Source organism: Paramormyrops kingsleyae, chromosome 22, assembly GCF_048594095.1.
Source record: "Paramormyrops kingsleyae isolate MSU_618 chromosome 22, PKINGS_0.4, whole genome shotgun sequence".
NCBI classification, from domain to species: Eukaryota; Metazoa; Chordata; class Actinopteri; order Osteoglossiformes; family Mormyridae; genus Paramormyrops; species Paramormyrops kingsleyae.
Genome location: NC_132818.1, coordinates 3952526 through 3979836, shown reverse-complemented (window position 1 = coordinate 3979836; position 27311 = coordinate 3952526). Strand labels below are relative to the sequence as shown.

The 27311-nt window shown below is 44.6% G+C and overlaps 3 protein-coding genes and 1 long non-coding RNA gene across 11 annotated transcripts; 3 read left to right on the top strand and 1 right to left on the bottom strand.

Annotated features, from left to right (window-relative positions):
* Positions 1–204: 204 nt before the first annotated feature.
* Positions 205–4526, bottom strand: LOC111846434 (uncharacterized). Of its 3 annotated transcripts, none has more exons than XR_002838885.1 (3): positions 4459–4526; positions 1920–2053; positions 205–536 (listed from the first exon to the last, which is right to left on the bottom strand). It is a non-coding gene; the product is annotated as an uncharacterized lncRNA (long non-coding RNA). The 3 variants fall into 3 exon arrangements; XR_002838883.2 differs by lacking the exon at positions 4459–4526 and adding an exon at positions 3593–3858; XR_002838884.2 differs by lacking the exon at positions 4459–4526 and adding an exon at positions 2809–3256.
* josd1 (Josephin domain containing 1) lies at positions 3861–10625 on the top strand. The gene is made up of 5 exons (XM_023816587.2): positions 3861–4021; positions 4858–5635; positions 6148–6276; positions 6690–6884; positions 8590–10625. Exons 2-5 carry the CDS (start codon positions 5364–5366, stop codon positions 8690–8692), a joined length of 699 nt encoding a protein of 232 aa, XP_023672355.1. The 5' UTR covers positions 3861–4021; positions 4858–5363; the 3' UTR covers positions 8693–10625.
* Positions 10626–10865: 240 nt separating this feature from the next.
* Positions 10866–18153, top strand: LOC111846417 (uncharacterized). Of its 5 annotated transcripts, XR_002838882.2 has the most exons (8): positions 10866–11203; positions 13270–13313; positions 13412–13477; positions 13566–13632; positions 13791–14091; positions 14175–14753; positions 16598–16675; positions 17069–18153. XR_002838882.2 is itself a non-coding variant. In XM_023816561.2 (7 exons), exons 1-7 carry the CDS (start codon positions 11135–11137, stop codon positions 16621–16623), a joined length of 1152 nt encoding a protein of 383 aa, XP_023672329.1. In that variant the 5' UTR covers positions 10866–11134; the 3' UTR covers positions 16624–18153. The 5 variants fall into 5 exon arrangements, 4 of the variants coding, with proteins under 4 accessions (XP_023672329.1, XP_023672326.1, XP_023672327.1 ...); XM_023816561.2 differs by having other exon boundaries at positions 16598–18153; XM_023816558.2 differs by lacking the exons at positions 16598–16675; positions 17069–18153 and having other exon boundaries at positions 14175–16336.
* Positions 18154–22993: 4840 nt separating this feature from the next.
* LOC140577538 (E3 SUMO-protein ligase ZBED1-like) lies at positions 22994–26232 on the top strand. Of its 2 annotated transcripts, XM_072705154.1 has the most exons (3): positions 22994–23227; positions 23950–24626; positions 24913–26232. In XM_072705154.1, exons 1-3 carry the CDS (start codon positions 23054–23056, stop codon positions 26018–26020), a joined length of 1959 nt encoding a protein of 652 aa, XP_072561255.1. In that variant the 5' UTR covers positions 22994–23053; the 3' UTR covers positions 26021–26232. The 2 variants fall into 2 exon arrangements, with proteins under 2 accessions (XP_072561255.1, XP_072561256.1); XM_072705155.1 differs by lacking the exon at positions 22994–23227 and having other exon boundaries at positions 23289–24626.
* The last annotated feature ends 1079 nt before the right edge of the window (positions 26233–27311 follow it).

The following is a 27311-nucleotide window of genomic DNA, read 5'->3' as shown; positions in this document are numbered from 1 at the left end:
TTCAAGCCCGGCCACAGCAGAGTAATCACATGTCTGTGGGCCTTTGAGCAAGGCCTTTAACCGCCAGCTCCACGGGGACCTTCACTGTGATACCCAAGTTTCCTCTCATCCGTGTGTCTCATGGAGAGCAAGATGGGGAAGGTGAAAAGAGAATCTTCCCTACCATGATCAATGATCAATAAAGTATCGTTCAATTCTATGAGCTTTTTAAACAATTTGTATTCTGTCTTATAATGAAAGCTTTCTGGAGGTCATGCCAGAGACATGTCATCCATATGCCTTGAATAGCGGTGAGAGGGTGAGATCTCCCAGACAGGAGGAGGAAGGCAGCACCGAGTCACTGTTAACACTGTTAAAGTGCCCAGATGACCCTCATTTCCTGGATGGGACTTGTTACAGGCTGTTTTTTCCTGTGGTGTGGGGTATGACAGTTCGCCTCTCCATCTCCTCCGTCTGTCCTCCATTCGTCCGCTCCGCCTCCATGGTCCCACCCACATCTTCCTCCTACATGTCATCCAGTCCATCACTTCCCAGATCTGAAACAGAATGCCATTTAATCACTGTGGAAACTCTGCTCATCAATTATTGTTATTCATCTTACAAATGTTCCTTTTTGTGATCCAAACACCTCAAACTTAGACCATAGCACTTTTTTTCAATCTTCCTCTTTCGAATGTCTGTGTTCATTTGCCCATCTCAATCTTTTCTTTTTATTGTCCATTCTGAGATATGGCGTTTTCTTTGCAATTCTGCCTAGTAGTGTTGTAGTTCTCGAGACCGGTCTTGGTCTCGAGACCGGTCTCGAGACCAATTTTTTGTGGTCTCGGTCTTGTCTTGGTCTCGACTCTATTTGGTCTCGGTCTTGTCTTGGTCTCGACTCTATTTGGTCTCGGTCTTGTCTTGGTCTCGGACATAGCGGTCTCGATGGGATGGGGAAAAAAAGAGAAAACTGCACATCCTCACAGAACAGTATCATTATTTATTACGCGCCTCAGTTCAAATGCAACCAGTCAGATGCATCCATTTCAAAAACGTTACATTTTATACATTTTCTCCACGGACACTGCCAGTGCTTCACAGTCCACAAACATCATACACATCGTATCATACATCGGCAAATAAATGTCCGAAAATGTCCGCGAAGTCTATAGCATAGTTATAATTCAAATAAATTAGGTATTTTACATTGATTAGAAAGCACGGTCTTGGAGGTGCAAGTCAATCTGGAGGCTCATTCTCTTCAATTCAAAGCAAAGGATCATTACATAGCTGTATTCATAGCTTACCCGAGGCCTCTGTCCCTGGTATAAGAGACTTAATATGAACATCTTTCTGGTACATCCCATCTCTTTCCCTTGACGAGGTCTGATAAAATGTTTATAGGAGAGGATTGCTGAGAATATTATTTTCCATCAGGTCTCGTAACTATGACAAATCTGGGAGATTTTAAAAGAGAGACATATGGACATACGGACAATATAATTGAAAAGATAACATGAATTTGATTTAACGAGTAATGACACTTTACAGCAATGCCTTTTTTCTCTACAGTTGATCTGGGTAATGTGATGTCGATTCTAGCCCTAGTCTGTTTTCGGTCTTGGTCTTGGTCTCGACCAGTCTTGGTCTTGGTCTCGCCTTAGTGTGTCTTGGTCTTGGATTTGGTCTTGGTCTTGGTACCCTCAAGTCTCGGCAGTGTCTTGGTCTTGATACCCTCCGGTCTCGGCAATGTCTTGGTCTCGGTTTAGGCGGTCTTGACTACAACACTACTGCCTAGAAGGCCAGCATTCTGGGGTTGCCTCTTCACTGTTGACATTGAGACTGGTCTTTTCCTTGTACTATATAATGAAGTTGCCAGTTGAAGACCTATGAAGTGTCAATTAATCAAACTACACACTCTAATATATGTATCCTCTCACCCAGTTATGGCCTCCTTCTTCTCTTCCTATTGTGGTTAGAGCCAGTTTGCGCTGCTCTTTGAAGGGAGTAGTACGGAGCATTGTACGAGATCTTCAGTTTCCTGGTAATTTCTCGCATGGAATAGCCTTCATTTCTGAGAACAAGAACAGATTGACAAGTTTCAGAAGAAAGTTCTTTGTTTCTGACCATTTTGAGCTTGTAATCGAACCCACAATTGCTCATGTTCCAGATACTCAACTAGACCAAAGAACTAGACCAGTTTTATTGCTTCTTTAATAAGAACAATTTTCATCTGTGCTAACATAATTGCAAAAGGGTTTTCTAATGATCAATTAACCTTTTAAAATGATGAACTTGCATTAGCAAACACAACATTCCACTGGAACACAGGACTAATTGTTGCTGATAATGGGCCTCTGTACACCCATGTAGATATTCCATTAAAACAGCTGTTTACAGCTATAATAGTCATTTACTACATTCAGAATGTCTGTACAGTGTTTCCGATCAATCTGATGTTATTTTAATGGACAAAAAACTTTTTTTTTTTTTCCCAAAAGCAATGAAATTTCTAAGGTACCACAAACTTTTGAATGGTTTTGTATGGTTCTACCAGTGTGTAAGGAGTGACTGCCTTTTTGTCTTTGTGAGGCTGTTTGGATCCTGTTTATTTGGTTAGGGAGTCACATGTAGTGTTTGTCTTTTAGTTTTCTTTTCACATAGGTGAGATTAGCTGTGGATCATGTCTGGAATTGGGGGTTGCATTTGACTACTGAAGTCATTTTCACCAGATTACTTGTGAAAGTAAAATAGGCATTGTGAAATAAAAATATATAAAAATATGAAAAGAAACCCTTCATATACACTTGTGTTCCCTTATTCCCTTACCCTGTTTGGTTCCATATCCCATTCTCCTTTCCCTTCCAAGGTAAAGGAGACTGGGTATCGTTAACAGGCTTCTGGCCTGTATTTCCCTCCACTGACCTGATGGTGGAGCTAATGAGCACTCGCAACTCCTGGGACCTAAAGACACCCCTGGTGGCTAGCGATGATCATGAAGAGACCCTGAGCAGACTCTACATCTAAGGCTCCAAGGGGGTCAACTGTGAATTTCCCCTGAGAAAGGTATTTACACCTGTATTTCACCAGTAAAACATTAATCAGCACAAAAGGATAAAACAGTTTTTCTGACAAATGTGCAGTGTAGTAATCACAATATTTTTCATTCTAAAAGCAATTAATCAATATCATGCTAGTTGGGACTGGAGTACTTGCTTGTCACTGTTCAGTAGTTAGGCCTACTAGTGCTCTAACTTTTGCTACAGTCCATTATGACTCAATATCACCAAAATTGCAATTTAAGGATATCAGTTATGTTTTATTTCTTATTCAGGAGAGACATAGAGTAAAGTTTCCACAAAAAAATGTGTACAGAAAGTGGACCATTTAGTGCGTTTTCACGAAGTACATATTAGTATTACTTAATAGTCAGCGGGGTAAGGATGGTCATGCATTTAAAAACTCTAGTCCTAATTTCTTCTACTCATAAACCGTAGAGCTAAATCCATTTTTAAACGCATTAATCCCTTAAAAAGTGCACCTGGAGAATATATTCCTGATGCGTACAAATTAAGACCAGACAGGCATAGCAGTGTTTTCAGGAAATAAATACCCGTCTCCTGTATTTCCAAACTTATGTGGTAATAGGTCGCAACCGTCAACGGAACAACGATCCTGTAGACATACAGCGGCAGCTGCTGGTATCCTATGCGTCCGCACCCCCCAGTGACGGAAAGCATATGGACGCCATTCTTACCGCAGCATGTCACAAAACAGGCATCTATAATTAGAATTTTGAGATGATCGTACGTCTACTTAATTTTAGGATCCAAACTAGTTCCTAAACCGCCTCCCCCCTCCAAGCGGAGGTACCGCGCGTGGCTGTCGCGCAGCTGCGAGCCCCCGCAAGGGCCCGAGCCGAACGCGCAGGCAGTGACGTCGTGCGCATGCCCGTGTCGGGGACGGCCAGCTGCCAGTGGGAGCGGAGAGGGAGAAAAGGGATAAAAGCGGCCGAAAAGCAAAAGCGAAATGCGGGGTAAAGGTAAGCAGGCTTCGTGGATCTGGCTGAGGCGAGATCAGGGGGGGTTGCTGTGCAGGATGACGAGAGGCGACGTGTTGACACCGCGTATCTTTCTTTCTTTATTTTGAACAAATTACTACTAACTAGCAATCGGGATCTGCTTGTTTATTGGGGCAGTTGCTGGCGTTTGTTTGTTTTTCTTTTTTTGTCAGTTGTAGGATTAAACCAGCGTCATGCACGCAAACGCCTAGTTTCAATAAGTTGAAGTCGCCAGCTATCTCCGCCAAGGCGCCGATCGCGTATTGTTTACTCTGCTTGTACTAACACCTATCTTGACACACTTAGCAGGTACGGTGCTGACATTACGGCAGAGTATCACGGTGAAAGTGTCCTGAGTCCGGGTTACCTGGAGTCGCCAGTTTAGAGAGAATTAGGTATTATGGACGGTTGTAAATTACCGACTGCTCTGCATTTTTCTGCGCTGGCATCATGATCGGAGTAGCAGTGCGTGCGGTCAGCACTCCCTGCAGAATGAGGAAGCACAGGCAGAAGTGTGTAGGGATTAGTATTTCTGTAATTCCCCACATTGCACAGTCCAGAAGTGTGATTCAGACTCCTGTGTAAATGGAGGCAATTCCTAAAAAGTGGTTAAGGTTCGCACACTATGAATCACATCAACGTTCCCGCTTCCCGTGTGCGGGAAAGGGTCCGGGAGGCCAGGTAGGGATCTTTGTAGAGTTTTGCCAGTTGCTTTTTGGTCACAGGACCGAGACTCTTCCTGCACATGCTCAGAGTCCCTGTTAATGGCCTGTGACTCAGTATTCCTGTGTTGCCTTGCTTGATGTTTCCCCACACAGTGATGCTTCGTGGCCTTCTGACTTGAAGAGGAGAGTGGGAGTTACCATTCCTGCCTAGACCTCTTCAAATCCTAAGGATATACCTTTTGACGACCCCCCCCACCCCCACCAACACCAACACCAACACTGGAACCAGCATTTCTTGTATTGAAAAGAGGCTGAAAATGGAGAGGACTTCTGGACCTTGATGTGGGGTGAGGCAGGTGCAGGTGGGATGATGGCGAGCCAAGGAAACGGATGTGTTTTTTTTACCCTTATTTTTTTCCTGTAGTATTTTTCCTTTGTATCACTAGAGGGTCGAACTCTTTCTGTTTAACTTTTTTGCCAAACTAAACTTTTTTTTTTCTTCTTTTTTTGGCCTTGAGAATAAAAAATGCTGATCTGCCCCCTAAGGCCGGCATAGTGGGCAACTTTACCTCTGTTCCCTGCTAACACTCCCCCCCCCCCCCCCCGGGGCTCTGAATGGTTGCCTTTGAGATTGCTGCCGTGACCCAGAGGGGTCAGTGATGGGGAGCACCTCAGGAAGGGGGGGTGGGGGTCTGCGGGGGCTCAGGTGTATGCCATGGAAAGTGAGCAGGCGGAAACAGGGTGGATGTGGTGGTGGGGTGACTGACAGGGAGGTGGACACTGTCTCACATCACTCCCTGACCCCGCCCCCGGCTCCGTCCATTTACCATGAGAAACAGCGGAGGGAGCTGTGCGCTCTGCACGCACTCAATAACGTCTTCCAGGACGGTGGAGCCTTCAGCAAGGACACTCTGCAAGACATTTTCCAGAGGTAAGCGTGGGAGGGACTTTTAATGGGGAGTGTCCCAAACGAGCTTGATGGGCCGAATGGCCTCCCCTCATTTTGTAAATTACTTATGTTCTTAATTAACATGTTGTATATTTACATGTCTGGGCATTGTGAGCTCGAACCTAAGCCCTTTGGTGTGGGGGGGGGCAACCTGGTTGTAGGCTCCATATCACCTCTGTTTGCAGCCTTGCGATCATATGGCGCTGGCCCCCAGCTCGCTGGTTTCAGCATCTGAGTTGACTTGTCTGTACTGTGGCCTCCAGTCCCTCAGTGGACCACCATGGGAGTGCCCCCCCCCCCCCCCGGACCCACTGCTGTTACAAAGGGCCTTTGTCCACCCTTCTGTACCAGTGTTAGTGGGGGTGTGTGGGGGTGTCCTACATGATGGCCAGTTTGTATTTTATATGAATCATGGTCAGTTTGAACCAAGGGCTGCATGTCAGGCTACTGTGTCAGGCTCAGGGTTCACTTTACAATACCCCCCCCCACACCAGGCTCTCTCCCAGCACCCTGGTGACCCCCCACAAGAAGAACGTGCTTGGCAATGGCAACTACGACGTCAATGTCATCATGGCGGCGCTACAGACACGTGGCTTCGAGGCTGTCTGGTGGGACAAGCGCAGGTGACCGGCGTGACGCCGTCTAGCCATGGGGACGCCGTTACCGCCTCTGCCATGTGCCACTTCACCACTGGCACCTGCACATGTGGGATTCACCCACCCCCTACCCATACTCATGCACAGGCTTATAAGAAATGTGACTTTACAGCGTGTTCTGTCAGGTAGCATGAAACTCGGCAAGTTAGCATGTGGCATGTTCTGCCCGTGACTACAAACATATTAGTACCTTTTAAATCCTTCCAGTCGTTGGATGAGATGCATCACAACAGAATAAACACTTTTTTTTCATTTGGATATCTTGGGGCTGTAAATTATTTAATTGATGTTTTCCCACTGTTATTAGAGGGGTGTGATTTTTGAAAGGCATTAACACTGGGGTTGGTCGTCGTGGTCACCTGCTGTGTGTGTCGCTTCAGGGATGTGTGCAGCATTGCCCTGGAGAATGTGACCGGCTTCATCCTGAACGTTCCCTCCAACCTACACTGGGGGCCTCTCCGGCTCCCCCTCAAACGCCAGCACTGGATTGGCGTGCGGGAGGTGGGTGGGGTCTACTACAACCTGGACTCCAAGCTACGCTGCCCCGACCCCATCGGCTCCCCCGAAGAGCTCAGGTACCACCTCCGACCTTAAAGGGGAGCAGATTCTCACCATCTGATTGCCCGTCTGATGGCCCTGATGCAGAGTGACTTGCAGATTTTGCCTATTTGTACAGCTGCATGTTTTCTGTTGGAAACCAGGTTAAGGGACTACATTGAGGCACGCCCCCCTGCACCCCCGGGACATAAACTAGAAAAATCGTGAGCTTGTTTCGTTAATCACCCAGGAAGAGGAGGTTCAAGGGGCCCGTTTAGTGATGCTAGTTTCAGTTTTGCTTTGGTTCGTCTGTTATTACTTGGCGGGTTAGTTAGTTTTATTTTAGGGGGTGTAATTCAACATTCTGTCCCAGGGGTGCCCATAACCTGGCTTGGACAAGTGGCTCTGGGAAAATGAGACATTGATTGGATTGGCCACATACCGGCCGTGCATTTTCAGGCTGGTCCTGTGTTTACTGGACACATTCTTATAAACAGTGTTTATAAAAAGTTGTTTAATTATTAGATGTTAATGAATAACCGCCATGAAGCTTTATAATTCTGGTTTGTGAATTAACGAGCATTACTAGGTGGCATGTACACTCTCATTGCACCTGGGTGAACCTATGATCGCTGGTCCATATCCAACTGTGATCTGGCTGGTAGGATGTAGCAGCAGTTGTGATGCATATTAGGCAGTAAAGTCATGTGACCTGTGATTGGCTGATATAAAGATGCTTATACTCTGTGCTGTGCACTTGGGTGAGAGGAAAGGGGTTAGTTGTTAATGATTGAAGGTGACCGATCTCCAACACCAAAAATATACACCAGTAACCAAAAATGGAGGTCAATATCAGCAGACCAGGCCAATAGCCAGAAATCAGGAGGGTTAGGGTTAGGTGCCTACCAGGAGGGGGCAGAAATGCATTTTGAGGGGAGTTTAAACTTGTAATCTTTTTATGTGGCTATGTTCCTGGGGCAGACTTTTTAAAGGATACTCTAGTTATGAGTGATAGATCGACAACTAGAAATAGGAATGCAGTAATGGTGATCTGATTTCTTATATAATTTTTTTTTTAAGGAATGGGAGAATCTGTCTGAAATGTATGGATGGGCACTGCTCTGTCTACGTGTTCCTGGGGCCAACCAACCTCTTTAGAAAAACATTAGTCTAATAATTCATGGTGAAAAAACCCGTTAAAATCCAGGAGCACCTGGTCTGCTGAGAAGGGACTGGGGCCTCAGTTAGACCCCTGGTGAGAGAAGTTTGGATCTCTGTATCGGTTCTGGATTTGTGAATAATGAAGCCGGCTTAGGCTGAAATTTGAGGCATCCTTTAACCGTTTACCACGTTTTAAGTTCTCAAACTCTCTTCTCAGATCTGTTAAACCAGGGGTCTCCAACTCCGGTCCTGGAGAGCTACTATCCAGTAGGTTTTCTATCATACCCGGCTTCTGATGAGCCACACCTGTTCTCAGGTAAATACCAGGAGCAGGTGTGGCTCATCAGAAGCAAAGTGGGACGGAAAACCTACTGGATAGTAGCTCTCCAGGACTTGAGTTGGAGACCCCTGTGTTAAACTGTTTCTGCACTGGCTGCTGGGGAGGTGGACGGGCATGGTTTTGACGCTCTGAATCTTAAGCCTTTATGTAAACCTCGCACAAACAAATCAGAGCTGAAACCAGGCTGGCTGTCCTCTCACTATACCCGCCTAAACCCCCCCCCCCCCTCCCTGGCCGGACAGGAAATTCTTACGACATCAGCTGCGAGGGAAGAACTGCGAACTCTTGTTGGTCGTACCCGAGGAGGTCGAAGCTCGCCAGACGTGGAGGACGGACACAAGCTGAGGGTCTCCGTGGCGACCGGTCAGTCAGCGCGTGGACTCGGAGGAGGGGGGTTTGAGGGGCCGGCGGATGCACGTCAGTCAGACCCCCGCCCAAGACTGTTGGAGAGAAACCCTATGGATGAGTTTGTGGGTCCAGCATCTGAGACATGGATCATATGAACATTATTGGGTCTTTGAAAGCATATTGTATTTATTTTTATGATTTCATTTTTTTTCCTCCTGCCATTGTTGGTCTTTTGAAAATGGGAATGCAGCAATGTCTCTTACGACTTCATGCTGTTTGCAGTTGTGTAGCTTATCTTCCTCCCACACATGCGTATATCTTTGCTTTTTTTAAAAAATCTTCATTTCCTTTCAGCCCCCCCAGCCACATCTCTTGTGTCCACCCGTGTGTTCATGTGAGGCCTTCCCCTTGTATGTAATCGGCACGTTCGCTGCAGCTCCGGCATGTCTCCACGGAAACCAGCACGGACGCGGCGTTGCCAGGACGCGGGCTCCAAACTTCTGCAAACTGACAGTGTGTCTGTTTCTTTGAAACGTATTCCAATTTAAAATGTTTTTTTTTTTCTGCTTTTGAGGATCTGAGGGAAAAATCAGGTTCCTGAAGGGAAATGACAACCTGTACCATTTAATTTTGACTGAACTTTGCAGTAAAGCAGGGGGTCTCCAACTTCCATCCTGGGGAGCCCCAGCCCTGCACATTTTTGGGTTGCCCCTCATTTAACACACCTGATTCAACTCCTCTGCTAATTACCACCCATTTCTTGAGTTGAATCAGGTGTGGTGGAACAGGGAACGAACCAAGCTGTGCAGGGCTGGGGTTCTCCGGGATGGAAGTTGGAGACCTCTGTAGTACAGGGATATGCTGCAGTTTTGCTACCCTCACATTGCGCACCCCTGCCTGGGGTTGATTTCTAATGACTAACCAGCACAGCGCTGTTTGTGGGTGGAGCCAGTTAGCAGTTCTGAGGCTGCGATGGCCACTCTTACCCAGCATGCCCTGTGGGATACGCTCAGCCCCCCCACCCCCCAGGTGCTGCACACTCGCCTCTCAGCACAGTCTCAGAGAGGCTGTGATTGCGTTTGTTGGTAACTGTAATTTAACACACTTGGTGTGTTTGATTGTGTGATCTGGGAAACACTATATCATAACACCCCCCTTTAATCTGGGGTCTTATGACAGAAATTAGGTTAATGTACTGTGAGACATGTGTCCAACTGAAGAGACTTTGTATTTTGCTGGAGATTGATTAATACTAAGCACTTGATGGCTGGAAATGTAATATTCTACTATTCAAGTGTATCAGCAGCACTACAAGAGAATATTTGCGGGGGCTGTAAAGCCAGTTCTGTGTTAGTGGCGAGGTATGACCAGAACCTCCCTTAATATGTCCTCTTTCCCAGGGACAGGATCAGGAACTAATGTGCAACTAATATACAGTGTTTTATTAGTTTGCACATCAACACAGGTAACCATAAGATTGGACGGGTATGATTAAAATGTGAGTACAGAGTACAGAGGACCAAAAGGAGCATAACCCTGAGGACTGATGGAAAACCGGATCTCTCTGAAAGTTTTGTGGCTCAAAGTGGATGCTATTCAGAACGACGAGTGGTTGTGGAGAATCTGTATATATGATGTAAAATTCACAATCAGGGACAGCCTTAACACCAGTAGATATTTAACTGCATACTTTATTGGTTGCATGTAGTGCATAAAAGTACGTAAGTAGAGATTTCTTTACCCACGAACCATGGTGCATTGAAATGGGCTGAGCACGTGTTACTTATGCTTTATTTCATTTTTTTATTTTTGGCTAAGACAATCCGTCCAGCCCATTCTCTGAGACTGTCCTCCTCTTCTACTTGGAGTACAAAAGGTGTTTGTTATTGTTTTCTCCCAAAAAATAATAAAATTTAATGACTGAATTGTACAGCGTGTTGAAAGTGGTCGGACGAAATACGTATGGTTTCACTATGAAAGTCTTATTGTCCGAGTGTTCTTTTAATACATAATTATCATGTAAGTGTGTGTGTATATATATATATATATATTGTTTATAATATGTGTGTGTGTGTGTGTGTGTGTGTGTATATATATATAAAAAAGTCTGTGGACACAGGAGGATGCGCTACTTGGGAGCGCAGCAGCGCGGCGTTGCACGGCCACTCACTGCGTGCGCGAACTCGAGCGCTTTGGGGCGCGCTTCGCTAACAGGGACGAGCCAGTCGGGCTCGCTGCGTCGCAGCTCATAAAACTCAAGGAAACGTGTTTTTTTTTAACCTCGGAAGGGGTTATTATCAGAGAGTACGGATAAGCTGGTACCATCAGCCAGCCGCCTGATCGGGAACCGGCCGTGCATTTTCGGTTTTTTGGTGGAGGAAATCGGGGGAGTATCCAGACAAGCTTGCTGCGCGCCTGACCTGAGATAGCAGATAAGTGATGGAACTGTCATCTATAGGCGATCAGGTGTTTGCTGTGGAGTCTATCACTAAGAAGAGGGTTAGGAAGGTAAGACGTAGGGGGATTAACTTCATCTTCATTCTAATGTGTTTAAGAAAGCACGCGTCCTCGTGTGGCACATTTAGGCATAGTTTCTGTATCGCTGTCTTAAGTAATGTAGGAAAATAACGCCATGTCGGTCGAGCTTTTTGAATGCAATGTTGCAAACTTAGCGATTGCGGAAACCGCTGCCTAACTTTGGATGTGACATGAGAGCATGTTTAAACGCGAACAGGGGAGTGTCACTTAAAGTTGCATGGTCGGTGTGTGTCATTGTCACAGGCATGTCGTGAAAGCATCGGGGCGGTCATAGGGGCTGTGGGTGAAATCGGAGCTCTGGCTTTCTCCGCCTCCTCCGCAGGTTGCACGGCTGACTATGACTCATGTGCAGGAGCTACGCAGTTTAATATTCGTACTCATAGGAAACGGAGCGACTAAGTGGAGGAGGAGGGCTGGACGCAGCCTTAATATGAATCATTACGTCAATGTTATACGGTTCATGTACCACACGGCGCATTCGAATCGCTGGCTTGCATAACTACAAGGGTGATGTCGAGCAAACGCTATCGGCTCCCCCTGTGCCAAGAATTTAGTTACCAACGGCCCACAACCTAAAATATAAGCGCATCCTGGAATTGCAGAACGCTTAGGAAACGGCGATCATCCTTTTCCTGATGCTCCGTGTGATGATGACGTTTTCCAAGCATCCCTCACCTTCTCTTAGGGGCACCCCTGGGTGGTAGTAGTAGTAGTAGTAGTAGTAGTAGTAAATAATAATAACAACAAAAATAATCATGATAATAATAATAGCATTTTCATTCGAAAATTAGCTTTTGAAGTCGGAAATATTAATCATTAAACGTAAGTAATAAAGCAACAAGGTAATTTTAATTAACGTGACGTGAGATGTTCGTTTTTATTTCAGTTTCTGTGGGACTCCTAACATGAGGAAGTTTTCGCTGCTCCCAAGGAAAGTTTCCAGTATGTTCTTGGCCACCAGGGGTTATTGGGTTAGTGGTCATCAGTCGCTACCGAGAGTATGTAGGAACTCATAACTGTCAAACACGGGCTCTAGATCTAACGCCAGTCCATCTGAGAGCATTTGTAACGCCCACCCGGCAGGGTCGCCATAGTGGTTCTCTGTGTTGTTCACGTTTTGAGGTCGGATGCTAGATATATCTTAGAAAAATTAACAGCATGCATGAATTCTATAACGGGTACTCAGCTGTTTTTCAGATGTTTGTCGTTCCATCAACGGCATAAAGCCACGGTCCACTGCCCCAGGAAGGTCCTGGCTAGATTTAGCTGGCCGACGCATGTTTGATCGGGGGGGATTAATCGATGGCGCGGTTCGGATTAAATTATTTTTCGATCCGGATGCTGACCGTGGTTCGTCATTTGAGTTCCCCTCTTCTTTAGGTTTTCTTTTGGGCTTAACGATCAAGTTTCCTCCCTTGTGCAGTTCAAAAACCTTAACACTAACCTTGAAATCAGTACACTGATCACATGATACATTTACTACAACATGACGGTCCGCCCGAACCTCTGATTGCCTTGTTTATCATAGTAGGAAGTGGCTATCTAGGTCACAGGTGGCTTAATGGTTGAACTATAGACAATTAGTTGCCGGTTATAGCTCCGGAGGAGGAGCTGCTGTGAAACTGAATTGAACACATGCAGGTGTGGTAGTAGCTGGCTGTGGATAAAAGCTTCAGATAAATAACTTCAGAACTGTAGGTAGAATACTCCTGGGGCAGCCAGCTTATCAACGCTAAATCTGTACCCTTGTTTGTAAGAAATATAGCTCTTCCAGATCCTCTGGAATTTAGAGAATTTCTCGGATCAGAGACGATACACTTATTATTACTAAGCAACACTTGAAAGTGCTATAATGCAACATGCTGCTGTATGTGACTACTGTCCAACTTCATGATGCATATTTTTATCTCAAAGCATTATTTTTGTATTATTTCACTATGCCCTGGATAAGAGCCTGTGTTGTATGAATAAATGTAAGCTGTAAAAAAAAAAAAAAAAAGCTCTAACACATTCCCACTGGTCTCTTTCTGTTTCAGGGGAATGTGGAGTACTTGCTGAAATGGCAGGGATGGCCCTCCAAGTAAGTAGTAGAACGTTACATCTCTGTAATTAAACCCTCCAGCTGTTAGTAAGCAATGACCGGAACGCCCTCACACATACCCCTGTCTGACCTTACAGGTACAGCACCTGGGAGCCTGAGGACCACATTCTTGACCCACATCTGGTTCTGGCTTACGAGGAAAAGTAGGTCACAGCAAGGGCTCTAATTTACGGTCATTTTCACACACACGCCCTCGAGGCTGTGTACTGATTTGCTCTCCCTCTATGCCAGGGAGGAGAAGGACAGGGCACTGGCTTATCGGAGACGAGGACTGAGACCCAGAAAACTCCTTGTGCAGGTACAGTGCTGGCTTTTCTGTGGGGCTCAGATGGTCACCTTGCCTGGTCCATCAGGAAACGATGGCCTTGCAGTAGCCACACCCCCACCTCCCCCTCACTGGGGATCTGCTAGTGTCCGTCAGCTGCCGTGGACCGTCCGCTTTTCCCTCTCCTGCAGAACATCTATTCCATGGACCTGCGGAGTTCTCACAGAGCCCCAGTGAAGCCCCCGCCCCGCCTGCGGCTGTCTCTCTCGCGATCGCTGGGGGCTGAGCTAGAAGCCAGGGGACGGGACCGTGCCGCCGGGGGGGGCAGCAGCCGGCAGAAGAAAAGGAGGCGCCTGTCTCAGGGCTCGTCCACTGAGCGGCCTGCCCGGGCGGCCGTGCGGGACTTTCCGAACCAGGACTGGCGAGCCGAGGATGAGAAGAAAGAGACAGTCGTGGATGCCGAGAAGCAGGCAGACAGTGTGCCCATAAGCAGTAAGTATGTGCAGATCAGGCCTAGCATTTGCCAGAAGGCTGGGGGACAGTTGATGCTCTGATCATGTCCCTTTCCCTTCCAGAGTCCGACCTTCCAGACCCAGGGAAAGAGGAACAGAACCCCCTAAGTAAGCTAGTCCAGGAGGAGCTGACAGGCCTGGGGGTTGTCCATGACCAGCCAGGGGGTCCCACTCCTGTCTCAGAGCTAAAGCAGGAGGCCACCACTCATGGGTCCCCTAGCGACTCCTCTGGGTCAGGGGCTGTTACGGCAGGAGCCACAGAAGGCCAGGAGGCCAATGACCCAGATGCCTCTGTGCAGGAGCAAGGGGTCAGGACCCCAACTGATGGGCTGGCAGAGGACAGGGACCTGGGGACCGAGTTGAGGGCTGCTGCTGACCCTCCCAGGACCAACGGCTGCATTTTGGTGACGGGGCCTGGCGAGGCAGCTTTCAACGGGGCCCCTTTGTCTGACCCAACAGTGCCGACTCCCAGCGGTCAACCAGAGAGCTCCAAACCCCCCGAGGAAACGCAGAGCAGTGCTGTTTCCGGCACGCAGGAGAGCCGTATGACCCCTACAGTGGAGCCAAAGGAGGAAACTACTAGTGACATCACGGGGGGAGCCGCTCCTGGGGCAGAGAGACAGGAGGGGGCACCGTCCGCGGGTGAGCCGGGGACAGTCATAGTCACTGACATCACCATCAACTCCCTGACCGTCACTTTCAGGGAGGCTTTGGCAGCGAAGGGCTTTTTCAGGGCCTGGGGCTCGGAGCTGAAATGCGGGGGGGGGGAGTAGCTAACACAGCACTGGAGATGATGTCGCACGGCCTGCCTGCTCTTTCCACACCAGAGTATAACTGCCCCCCCTTCTGTTATCTGCATTGCTGTGACTTTCATCTGTTCATCCCTTCTGCTGTTTGTTCTGTGATCATCTCTTCTGTTCTGCTTTATACCCCCTGACATTTGACCCCCATTTCCAGTTCCCTACATTCTGAACCCACAGACAAGCGAGCTTGAACCAGACAGGGCTAAACATGGCATATGTTACTGCATGGAAACCCCATTTTATACTAGGGTCATATATCGTCTCTGTAATTTTCAGGCATGTTACGCAGTAAACAACAGGTTACTGGGTGGCCAGGAATACTGCAAGATGGCTGCCTTTAGAAACCAAATTCATTTTAAAGTTTGTTTTATTTAGTTTTAATTATGGTGCAGTTTAAAAAGATGAAATACTGATATTTATATTTTTGTTTAATCAACTTAAAGACAAACACACATACTCTTGACTTACATCATGTGTTGTGGGGAAAGATCCACTAATGGGAGAAATTTGTTTTTCCTAGGAGCAGGCTGACTGCTTGTGACTAACAGTGAGAATCGTCTGGCAAAAATAATTTATGTTTCTGCAAATTGCAGTATTTATAGTTGACCACTGGAGGGCACTCTGACAAAGCTATTTGTTCTTTGCTTGAATTTACTCCCATTGTGGACCACGATGCACCTTTACTGTGATTCTAGGGCATGTGGCATAGAAGCAGATCTATAATATATGTTTACGCCATTCATTATCATTTATGGAAAAGGATGTAGCGTCTGTCATAAGCTAGATGGCTTATTATTAGATGGTTGTAGTGGATTTCAGTGAAAACAGTTACAAAATCCTGTAAAATGTTGAGTGATGTAAACATTTTATATACGTATGCATGTAGGAAGTTTGATACTGGCAAAGAATGAAATGAAATCAAAGTCACCAATACTATATGCATTAATAACAGTGTGCTTCAAAGCAGTCTGAACAGTTGACAGTTACTTATATCAGATGCTCGTTTGCGGATTCCTTGTTTGTGTTTAAACCAAAAAACAGAAAGAATAGTAAATTTAAACATGTCGATTTGTTGCTGAATTTTGGAGTTTGATGTTACAGAGGTAATGAAAGAAATAGTAATTATTTTGGTATTTTTTGTTATCTAAATTTCCAGCAAAGAAAACATCTAAATGTAAATGACTTATTTTTGTAGATGAACTGTGTATTTGTTAGTAGGTGGTTACTTAACCTGTCCTTGTATAATGAGAGATTTGCATGTGCAAAATAACTGTTTCAGTGCTTGTGTTTGTTGTACATTAGTGTAAACTAAATACATACATCCATATATATTATATATGTGTGTATGTGTATATACTGTATAAGGAAATTTATAACTTATCAGGCACTTTTATTAAAAGCACTGAGCAAAGGAAATCTAAAGTTCCGTTTCAGTGGTGCACACTTCTTTGGAGTACAATCTCAGCATGTGTTCTGTGCAGTGTTAATGTGTGCAAGCATTTTCACCACTAGCAGGAACCGTGTGTGCGATTTTGGGGAATTATAGTACTATATATAGTAATATGATATGATTATGATCCCTGTGTTTCCATGTTAAAAATGGACATACATCGTGTGCTGTTCGCTGACCATATACAGGTGTTTCACAACAGGTGTGCTGAGTTTTGTCCTTATTTCTTCAAGGAGTGTGGTGTAGTGAAAACCATTGAAAGTATAGGCTACCTTAAGGATGGATGCAGTCAGACTGTGCTTCACCTACAGGTAAGGTCTAGGCATCAGACCTGGGAGTCCCTTACCAGATGCTGTGCTTTTTCCCTTACATGTAACCGTGAGAGTGAATATTAAAGTGGGTCTGCCTGTAAGAGGCTCCTTCCGCCCCTTGCCTCCTGCAGTCTGAAAACGTCCACCAGATGGACTCCAAATCACCCTAATGGGTGATTGATGCAGTCACATTACGGGGAAAAAAAATCAACGTTTTTATCAACACGCACACCTTTCACACACAAACACCACACACACTATTACCGATGGATAATTCACCTTAGCATGTTTTTGGGCTGTGGGGGGATACCAGAGAATCTGGAGGAAGCCCCTTGAAGACATGGGGAAAATATGTAAGTGTGAAAAACTGTTTTTGCCTGTCCTGTGGTGCAGGGGCGTAGCTAAGGGTGGGCTCCAGCATTGAGGAAGGACCTGCAGTGAGGCAGTGAACCACAGTGGAGGCGTGACCCACCATATGATGCCTCTTGCTACCACTCTGGGGAGGTCGGGCATTTTGCTCGAGATTGCCCAGCCCCGTCGTAGCCTGCACCGACCCCAAACAAGCCGTCACCCCTTCATCATCAAGCTGGCCGGCAGTGTCACAATGGTGGAGTGTATGTGGACTGCATTATGTAGAGAACTCACTGCTAATCCCTGGTGGTTAGTGGGTCTACCATCACCCTCATTCGCCTGAGTCCCCTCCCCAGCACAAACCAGCTGGCCTCACCATGGTGGGGGGCGACTGCTGAGCAGTGACACTGGTTGAGGACTTTGCTGGATGGGCATTTGGACATCTTTGCTGCTCAGGATGACAAGTGCCACCCCACCACGCTCATCTAGCACCTTTTTGATGCTTGAGATGCCCAGCCTTTCCAGCTGTGTGTGCGCATGGAGTGTCAAGCAGCGGAGCAGAAAATTTGTGATATGGCAGCAGCGGGTTTCAGCGAACCTTTGGACAGTCCATGGGCTGTGTGCTGATAGTCCTGGTCTGGAAGAAGGATGGGTCATGGCACTTCTGTATGGAATTCCTCCGTCTGTGACTCATACCCCCTGCCATGGATTGACGATGCACTGGATGACATTGCCAGGTTAACATGGTTTATCTCCTTAGACCTCCAAAGGGGCTACTGGCAGGTCCAACCTATAGAGTCTGACTGCAGATCCACTGTGAGGCATATCCACTGACACATAGGAAGTGCACTGTGTGACCAGAAATGATGTTACTCTGGATACACTGTGAGGTGCATCCACTGACAGATAGGAAGTATGCTGTGTGATTGAAAATGACATCACTCTGAATCCACTGTAAAGCACATCCGCTGACAGACTGCTGCACCCCAAAACAATACTTTGAGGAATACTTTCAAGATGGCAGCGCACAAGTGTGCAGTGGCTCCTAGCTCTCCTGTTTGGTGCCTTGGTTTACTAGTTTTGTTGTGTATTTAATACATTGACAATAAAGCTTCTATTCTGTTCTATTCTATTCTATTCACATGGCTGCCCCTCACAGCCAGCTTGCTCTCATCTACAGCAAGAAAGTTGTGGGAAGCAAAAAGAGAAACTCCCCACAGGCATCAACAAAGTATCAAGTATTAATAGTTCTTCACAAAGTTTGCTATGTTTAGAAGTAGAACGGTTTTTGTTCACTATGTTTAGAAGTGTGGGAATAATTTTTGTTTGCTATTGTTTTGCTCATACAAAACACAATTTGTGTTTAGGTTGTTACTGCTTTCAGTTAATAGTTTAATTCACTATCATGTGCAGATTGCTGTGTTCTGTTGAATAGTGTTGTCATATCACTCACACATACATATATATACAGTAAGTGTAAGGTAGCCTGAATCAAATCACCGACTGTTTTGCCGAATTGTATTCAATTAATCTTCCTCATTCAAAAGACCATAACATTGGTTCATGCCGTGCGTAAAAAGGGGATAATTGGATAGACACTGTATCAGAAAACGTAGTGTACTACAGGTGTTAAGTCAATGTGGAAGACTCTTTGTGTGTGTGTGCGTGCGTGCGTGCGCGCGCGTGTGTGACAAAAGGTGTTCAATGTATCTATTAATTCCCACTTAATGTTTTAATCACACTTACAGGAAAAATCGTTACTAAAATGCCCCTGACAATTCCAAATTTTTAATTGCAGCAAGCTGGCAAAACGATTTAGCCCAGGACACTGGAAAATACTGGAAAAATATGGTAAAGTGGATTTCAACATTTTCTATTGTTGCATTCATATTGGAATTTTTAACATATTGTTTTTTTACACAATGTTCCTCAACAGATTGGGTCTCTGGACTGTGTCATGTTCATGTTGATGGTAAGATAGACCACCTTAAATGGTTGGAGATAACTTGTGATATATATTGAAAGTATTAAAGTTCTTGCCCCTTTCCTTTTTATCAGTATGCACTTTACATGGCCTTGGGGGAGGGGGGCATTCCACGGTACTGCTGTAAGTATTTCACTAATAAGATTCTTTGCAATGCAGGAGAATGTTGCATAGTCTTCTATACAATGAAAAGTGTCCTTTCAAACATTTTGACTGCATGGTTTTTATATTGAGTTTGATATGCTAAAGATCAGGAGATGGTGGTGCCTCATTCTGATTAACAATGGTCTGGAAAAATATGTATGAAACAGGTTTTGTTCATATGTAGAATGGGCGAAGACCAGCAGGGAGACATATACAGTATATTACTATATGGAGTATATACACTCACCTAAAGGATTATTAGGAACACCATACTAATACAGTGTTTGACCCCCTTTAGCCTTCAGAACTGCCTTAATTCTACGTGGCATTGATTCAACAAGGTGCTGAAAGCATTCTTTAGAAATGTTGGCCCATATTTATAGGATAGCATCTTGCAGTTGATGGAGATTTGTGGGATGCACATCCAGGGCACGAAGCTCCCGTTCCACCGTATCCCAAAGATGCTCTATTGGGTTGAGATCTGGTGACTGTGGGGGCCATTTTAGTACAGTGAACTCATTGTCATGTTCAAGAAACCAATTTGAAATGATTCGAGCTTTGTGACATGGTGCATTATCCTGCTGGAAGTAGCCATCAGAGGATGGGTACATGGTGGTCATAAAGGGATGGACATGGTCAGAAACAATGCTCAGGTAGGCCGTGGCATTTAAACGATGCCCAATTGGCATTAAGGGGCCTAAAGTGTGCCAAGAAAACATCCCCCACACCATTACACCACCACCACCAGCCTGCACAGTGGTAACAAGGCATGATGGATCCATGTTCTCATTCTGTTTACGCCAAATTCTGACTCTACCATTTGAATGTCTCAACAGAAATCGAGACTCATCAGACCAGGCAACATTTTTCCAGTCTTCAACTGTCCAATTTTGGTGAGCTCGTGCAAATTGTAGCCTCTTTTTCATATTTGTAGTGGAGATGAGTGGTACCCGGTGGGGTCTTCTGCTGTTGTAGCCCATCCGCCTCAAAGTTGTGCGTGTTGTAGCTTCACAAATGCTTTGCTGCATACCTCGGTTGTAACGAGTGGTTATTTCAGTCAAAGTTGCTCTTCTATCAGCTTGAATCAGTTGGCCCATTCTCCTCTGACCTCTAGCATCAACAAGGCATTTTCGCCCACAGGACTGCCGCATACTGGATGTTTTTCCCTTTGCACACCATTCTTTGTAAACCCTAGAAATGGTTGTGCGTGAAAATCCCAGTAACTGAGCAGATTGTGAAATACTCAGACCGGCCCGTCTGGCACCAACAACCATGCCACGCTCAAAATTGCTTAAATCACCTTTCTTTCCCATTCTGACATTCAGTTTGGAGTTCAGTAGATTGTCTTGACCAGGACCACACCCCTAAATGCATTGAAGCAACTGCCATGTGATTGGTTGATTAGATAATTGCATTAATGAGAAATTGAACATGTGTTCCTAATAATCCTTTAGGTGAGTGTATTACTATATGGAGTACCTGTGGTGCCTCTGGGAGCATCTGAGGGGCACATGCAAGCTGTCCTGACAGCACCAAGGTGCTGCAGAAGCGGGCCTACAATGCACGCAGCCATTGGTGGGATTTTAACATTGGGGACCTTGTTTTGGAAATGTCCTGGGTGTGATGTTAAACTGCAAGCGGTCCTCCAACTTACAGGGGAACAATTTTTGGGGGTAAAACAACTCACGGCTGCTCGATTTAAACAAGATACTCTTCAGCTAGATACTCTTTGGGGTGCTGAGGTGTCGCCTGCTGCATGGCGGCACTCGGGTCCCAGTTTGAGGAGATCCATCTGGGTAGGCATGTGGAACGTCTTGTGTCTTCCTCTGCTTTTGGGGGGAGCTTTGTATACTCTGCGTTTCGGTGGCAGCACTGTCTGACGTACATAAACCGGGGAGTGGTCAGATCTCTGTAGGTGGGTATACCTACTTTTGTCTGGTCGGTCTGACGGCTGATAGAGAGTAGCTGTTGCTGTAGCAGATCGGCTTCTTCCGATGGTGTCTGATGTCACTCCTTTTAACGAGCGTATCATGAGACTCAGGCTAAGGCACTCCTTGAGTGTCTTGTCTGTTGTCTCAGTATATGCTCCGGCCGCAGTGAGTGATATCTCGTTGAGGGAGACATTTTACTCACAACTTCACTTAGTGGTTGAAGGGTGCCCACGAGGCGTCACTCCTCTGGTCATGGGTGACTTCAATGCAACCACTGACACTGTTCCTTGAATTTGCAAAAGGTCAGGGACGACTGCTGACTAATGTGATGTGGGAGACCTTCCATGATTAGACCCTGAAGGTTGTCGAGGGCTGTGTTGGTGTTGCCAGTGTTCCCAGAAGGGGGTTTTTCATCTCACAGGGCACCCTGGATATTATCGAGAGGAGTCGCAGCGCATGACTTGGTGGCAACTCCAGTCTGTACCAGGAACTGAGAAGGATGGCTGTGAGGGCTCTGAGGGCCGATAAGGAGGTGTTTGTTAGATGAATTTGTGAGCAGGTGACAGACCATCTGTGGTCTAGTGACCCACATCCTGCTTACAGAGGAATCGAAGCATTACGCACATCTGAATCTGTTCCTCGTAGACTTGCAGTCAGGGCGGGTGATGGGACGGTCCTTACGGAAGACACTGCAGTTGTGACCCGCTGGGCCGGCTACTTTGAACAGATGTTTAAAGCTGACCCTCCAGCTAGGATGTTGGATGTCTCTGGGAAGTGAATCAGCTGGGGGGAGGGAAGGCAGCAGGGATCTGTGGTATCCGGGGTGAACTTCTCCAGGTTGGTGGTAAGGCTGTCCTCTTGGCTTTGCAAGCAATCTTTTCTTCCATTTGGGGGTCAGGCATCATCATATTGGTAGTGATCTCCAAGCCGTTTTCATGTTAAGGAGGGGCTTGATAACCTAAAACACCAGAAAATGGATTGATAGCTATCAGCAGGTTCACTTAATCTTAAAGAAAAACAGAAGAAAACAATGAACAGAGACATTAAAATGGAAGATTCGGATAAAATACTGCAACCCCGTCACATTCGCGAGAGTGAGGGGTGGAAGATCCCCGCGAAAGTGAGAATTTGCTGATTTAATACATGGGCACCCCTAACCTCCACCCATAGTAGTCTGTTAGCCTAATCGATAACATAAAACGTCTATTTACTAATTTCTAAACAGACAGTGCTGTATTGTACCCTTTGTGTGTTACTGGTCACACAGTGGACATTGTTTTGCCATTTCCCATCTAGACCCTTTTATATAATATACAAACCACCTAAATGATGTCCCTGTATGTACCAAGTTACTACTCTAGGCAGTGGGAGCATTACGTTTTGGGCCCGTTATTAAAAATGCAATATTTAGAGCACTGAAAAGTTTAAAAGTCATTGCAAAAAACGCAAGATTCCACGATCATTTGTGTATTATGTGATCTGAATCAGTTCAGCAGTGTTTTTGGCTAACGCAATATGGAAAGCTAAATTGTCTTCTAATAGTATAAGGCTTAGTTGTCATAACTTGATTTTAACTAGAGTGACTAAAGTAATATTCTAACTAGTGTTGTTTTCGTCAACGAAATTTTTGACGAAATATCTTCGTCAACGAACCTTTTTGACGTGACGGAGACGAGACGCAACGGAAATGCTGGTCATGCGACGATAACTATAACGAAATATATCATGTAATATTGTTGACGAATAAAAACGAGACTAAATTTGGCTTACAAAATAAAAACTATACTAAAATGTCTCTTCATTTTCGTTGACGAGAGCGAGACGAGACGTTATTTCCTCTCGTTTAATCGCGTTATTATTATTATGCAAAATTTCTGTTTCCTGTGTCTCCCATTTGGGCGCACAGATGGCGTCACTTCCTCAATACGTATTCGCGGCATTTTTTAGTTTTCAGTGGTGCGTTAGCAGATGGCTGGGAGGAAAAGACGAAGCGACCTTTGGACGCACTTTCTATACATCGAAGTCGAAAAAAAAACAGAATGTCTGGTAGAAAAAAATGGGAAGAAATGCGGCCACAGAATGTCTGGAAAAAACACTACAAATCTCAAACGACATCTTAAGGCATTCCACAATGACATTCAGGTAGGTAAAGACATTAACGTAACGTTACTTTCTATTTTAGAAAGCTCGTGCCAATTGTGGTTAACATGTTATCGTTAGCAATAGATGTTAGCCTGCTAGCTTTAGTCGTTTTGGAGAAAATTATATTTCATAAGCATGGACACTTGGCGATCTGTACAAAACATCCTTTCTGATAAGATGTCTGATAAGAATACGTGGGTAAAGGGAACATTTTGAAGCTATGTAGGCATTTTAACAAGCTAAAGCTAAGTAGCAAACTGAGAAGGACACCTCAGTTGTCTTGAATCCTGGCGATCTAAACGTTCAAGCTTTCATTACTGCGTGACTAGATATATGTCTAAAGGGGTAGTGTTTGAAACATTGAAAGAGCGTTTTTCGTAACGACGTGTGTGGGTCTGGGTAGTGACCTTCCACGTAGAGGTATATTCTCTGGCTACAGCTCATGTAAATACCTGCTAATTGTGAAAAAATGTTCTTGTGGAAAGGATGTTGGTGAATGATTCAAAGCATGATGCATTTTGATTGGCATCCCTTATAGTCTTGTGAGGCATTTTTTTTTAAAACAATTGTAGCTGAAAATAAACAGCCAAATTACAACCAATAGTTTCAGTCATTGAGGGCAAAATAGGCCTAATAGCAAGGATTTATGCTACTATTTACAACAGTTAGATTTTCCGGAGGCTGCATCTATCCTGTATCTATTGTATCTATTCCTGTGCTAGTTTCCAGAAACAGCTTCAGTAAAGAAGGTCCTATGCAAGAAGATGGACAAGCCAACTATTGCTCAGGATTTCTTTGCCACAAGGAGGTACAACGACAATTCTTCAGAGCAACGAACCAAAGAGGAGGGGATAGCGCAGTGGATAGGCCGCACAGGACTCCCAGCACACATGGTCGAAGATGAGGAGTTCATCGCCATGATGGCAAAAATGGACAAAAAGTTTAAAGTGCCAAAAAGACGTAAAGTTTTAAACTTGATTGAAAAAATGTACAATGAAGAGAAAGAAAAGATCAAACAAAACCTGGCCACAGCACGCAGAATAACTACAGGGTTGGATATTTGGACTAAAAAGGGGCTTACAGCTTCCTTCCTGGCAGTCAGTGCCTGTTACTTCAACCCTGAGAAGAACAAGCCTGAACACAAACTCCTGAACTTGAAGGAGATGGTTCACCCTCACACCGCAGAGTCGATTAGTACACTTGTGGAGGAGTCAATGCAAGAATGGGGGATCCCCAGAGAGAAGGTCCTTACAACGATTACTGACAATGGCAGCAATATGGTGGCTTCATTCCACACACATGCAGAAGTTGCCACAACTTCTGAAGAGGAATCAGAGATGGAGGAACAAGACAATGCCAATGATGATGATGACGAGCATCAGGAAGGGGAGGGTGACAGGTCTGTGTATGAAACTATGCTATTAATTAATTCAACATTTATGTAACTGGTCATATTTTCTATGAATAAAAAAATAATTCCATAGAAAGTTAAAAGATAAAAAATTATGCCTTTAATTCATTCAGCATTTATGAAACTGGTCATGATATATTTTCATATACATAAAAACTAAAAGGTTCATATAAGTTAACTAGTAGAACTGTTGGTTCAATAATGTAAGGGCTAAAATGGTCAAATATTTGTTTTTTTTGTTTTTTTTTTTTTATTTAAATATATTTCCATGTAGGTATGACTATGGAGCCATAGAGAGGACCCCATGTGTGGTTCACACAGTACAGCTTGTAGTGAACATGGTCCAGAAGGAACCCTCAATCCGAAGGCTGTTGGACAAAGTGAGGCACTTGGTGAACAAGTTTAGGAAGTCATCTGTCGCCACAGAGCAGCTATTGCAGAAGTGTGCTCTGGTTCCAGTAAAAGACTGTCCCACCAGGTGGTCAAGTCTCTTTGCTATGATTTCGCGCTGTCTTGAAGTCAAGGAGCACCTCACAGCTGTGGTTGAGTACATGGGCTGGGACAACCTGCAGCCCAGTGAATGGCAGAAGATCGGGATGCTGAGAGAGCTGCTTCTGCCATTTGCGGAGCACACTAAGTCACTTGAAAGTGACACTCAATCACTTTCCCTTGTTGTGCCAGCACTCCTTGATCTAAAAAACCACCTATCAGAGTTCTCTCTTGCACATGGGAGAATCTACAAAGATGCTGCTGCTCTGGCTCAGAAGATGCTTTCCAGCATGGATAGGCGCTTTAGTGTGTTTCTTGACACAACAGCTGACAACTTTTCACCACTTCCTGCAGCAGCATGCTTTGTGGACCCTTGTGTAGCTGAAACCCTTCTGGAAAATGATGACAATGAAGTACAGAATGTTGTCAGAAAGGCAGAGGACTACATTGCTCATCTTGTGCCACGAAGAGTTCACGTACGAGAAGAGCATTTTACAGATGATGAGCAAGTCGCAAATGAGGGTACAGAGGAGCCAGAGTCAACCCCTGCAAAACGGTGTAGATTTAAGTTCTTCAGTTCCAATCGTCCATCGAGGGCCAAGGCAGCCAAGACAATAAACATTAGGCAGGAGATTTTAAAGTATAAAGAGGGACTGTCTGCTACTAGTGCTGAGGTTGAAGAATCTGGCATTGAATATTGGTTAAGTCAATGTTGTTCCACTGTGTTTCCAACACTGAAACCTCTAGCTTTGGACCTCCTGGCCATGCCAGCCTCTCAGGCATTTACAGAAAGGGTCTTTATTGTAACTGGTTACCTCTCTTGTGGCCGCAGGAACAGGGCTAGAACCATTTTGGAAAGAAGCGCTTTCCTCAAAGTAAACAAGCCTAAGTAGTAGTTAATGACTAGCCTGAACAGACATGCAAGAAGCATGCATGTACTTTACTGTATACGCACACTGAGGGTGAAGACTTTATGGCAATAGACATACACATTTTCATTTTATTTGCACTTTTTAGTGATGCGATTATTTTGTTTATTTTATTTAAATTTGTGTGTGCTAGGTCGAACATGTTTGGTTGGCAAAATAAATGTTATAAATTCAAATCAGAGCGTCTTCCGTGTCTGGAATGGATGTAGAGTATTCTTGAGTCTATAAGGTAACAATAATATAATAAGAACCTTGTTTTAATTGTGAAATGCGTTTGACTAAAAGAATTTTGTTTTTGTCTATTCTACTAGGTACTTGTACTATATTGACTAGGTAAAATAGAATTGCATTAGTAAAATGAAGAGACTAAAATACAATTTTCATTGACTAAAACTAGACTAAAATGTCATCAGTTTTCGTTGACTAAAACTAGACTAAAATAGCCATGGATAATTCTGACTAAAATATGACTAAAATGCTCGGACTTTTAGTCGACTGAAACTTGACTAGACTAAAATGAGTATGACGTGACTAAGACTAATAATAACTAAAATGACAGCTTGATGCAAAGACTAGACTAAAACTAAAATTAAGACAGGCCGCCAAAAACAACTATAATTCTAACTCAAAAAAAATAGTTTATTTACTAGTAAGAATATGAATTCTAGATATCTGTATAATTACATTTTTACTAGTAAGAATTAGGCCTATCATTTTTTTACTATTAAGAACTGTATTTCTACTAGGAAAAAATTATATTACCGAGATTTATAGCTCAGTTTTCTCTAGTCATATATTACCATTGATTTTTTTCCCTCTCATATCCAAAATTCTATTATTTCTAGTGAGAAGTCATATTGTAGATCTGTAATTCAATTTTGACTAGTAAAGACTCATATTACAGATATCTATATCTTAATTTTGACTAGTCAAAAATCCAGGTCCACATACCCATATTTCAGTTTACTAGTCAAAATATAATTACAGGTATTTATTAATGCAATTAAATTTTAGAGATCTGATGTGACACGTCCAATCCTCCTGTGTGCCACGCCCCCTAATTTACCTTGTGTGTAACCCCGATTGTTATCAACTGTTTCGTGTTATTTCTGAGTAGTCCTGTGTATTTAAGTCCGCGTTCAAGTCTGTTTCCCTAGTCCGGTCATTGACGTTGTTTAATGTGTGTTCCCTGCCTTGTCGTTTTGTGGAATACACCCCTTATTCCTGATGCTACGGCTTCCCGACCCTGATTCCC

What these genes read in the sequence shown, in the direction of transcription:
- josd1 (XM_023816587.2), top strand. Translation starts at nt 5,364, where the DNA reads ATGGGGAGCACCTCAGGAAGGGGGGGTGGGGGTCTGCGGGGGCTCAGG. An exon ending in CTGCAAGACATTTTCCAGAG is followed by an intron (nt 5,636 to 6,147) that starts GTAAGCGTGGGA and finishes CCCCCACACCAG; the next exon opens with GCTCTCTCCCAGCACCCTGG. An exon ending in GTCTGGTGGGACAAGCGCAG is followed by an intron (nt 6,277 to 6,689) that starts GTGACCGGCGTG and finishes GTGTCGCTTCAG; the next exon opens with GGATGTGTGCAGCATTGCCC.
- LOC111846417 (XM_023816558.2), top strand. Translation starts at nt 11,135, where the DNA reads ATGGAACTGTCATCTATAGGCGATCAGGTGTTTGCTGTGGAGTCTATC. An exon ending in CTAAGAAGAGGGTTAGGAAG is followed by an intron (nt 11,204 to 13,269) that starts GTAAGACGTAGG and finishes TTTCTGTTTCAG; the next exon opens with GGGAATGTGGAGTACTTGCT. An exon ending in AGACAGTGTGCCCATAAGCA is followed by an intron (nt 14,092 to 14,174) that starts GTAAGTATGTGC and finishes TTTCCCTTCCAG; the next exon opens with AGTCCGACCTTCCAGACCCA.
- LOC140577538 (XM_072705154.1), top strand. Translation starts at nt 23,054, where the DNA reads ATGGCTGGGAGGAAAAGACGAAGCGACCTTTGGACGCACTTTCTATAC. An exon ending in CATTCCACAATGACATTCAG is followed by an intron (nt 23,228 to 23,949) that starts GTAGGTAAAGAC and finishes TTCCTGTGCTAG; the next exon opens with TTTCCAGAAACAGCTTCAGT. An exon ending in CAGGAAGGGGAGGGTGACAG is followed by an intron (nt 24,627 to 24,912) that starts GTCTGTGTATGA and finishes ATTTCCATGTAG; the next exon opens with GTATGACTATGGAGCCATAG.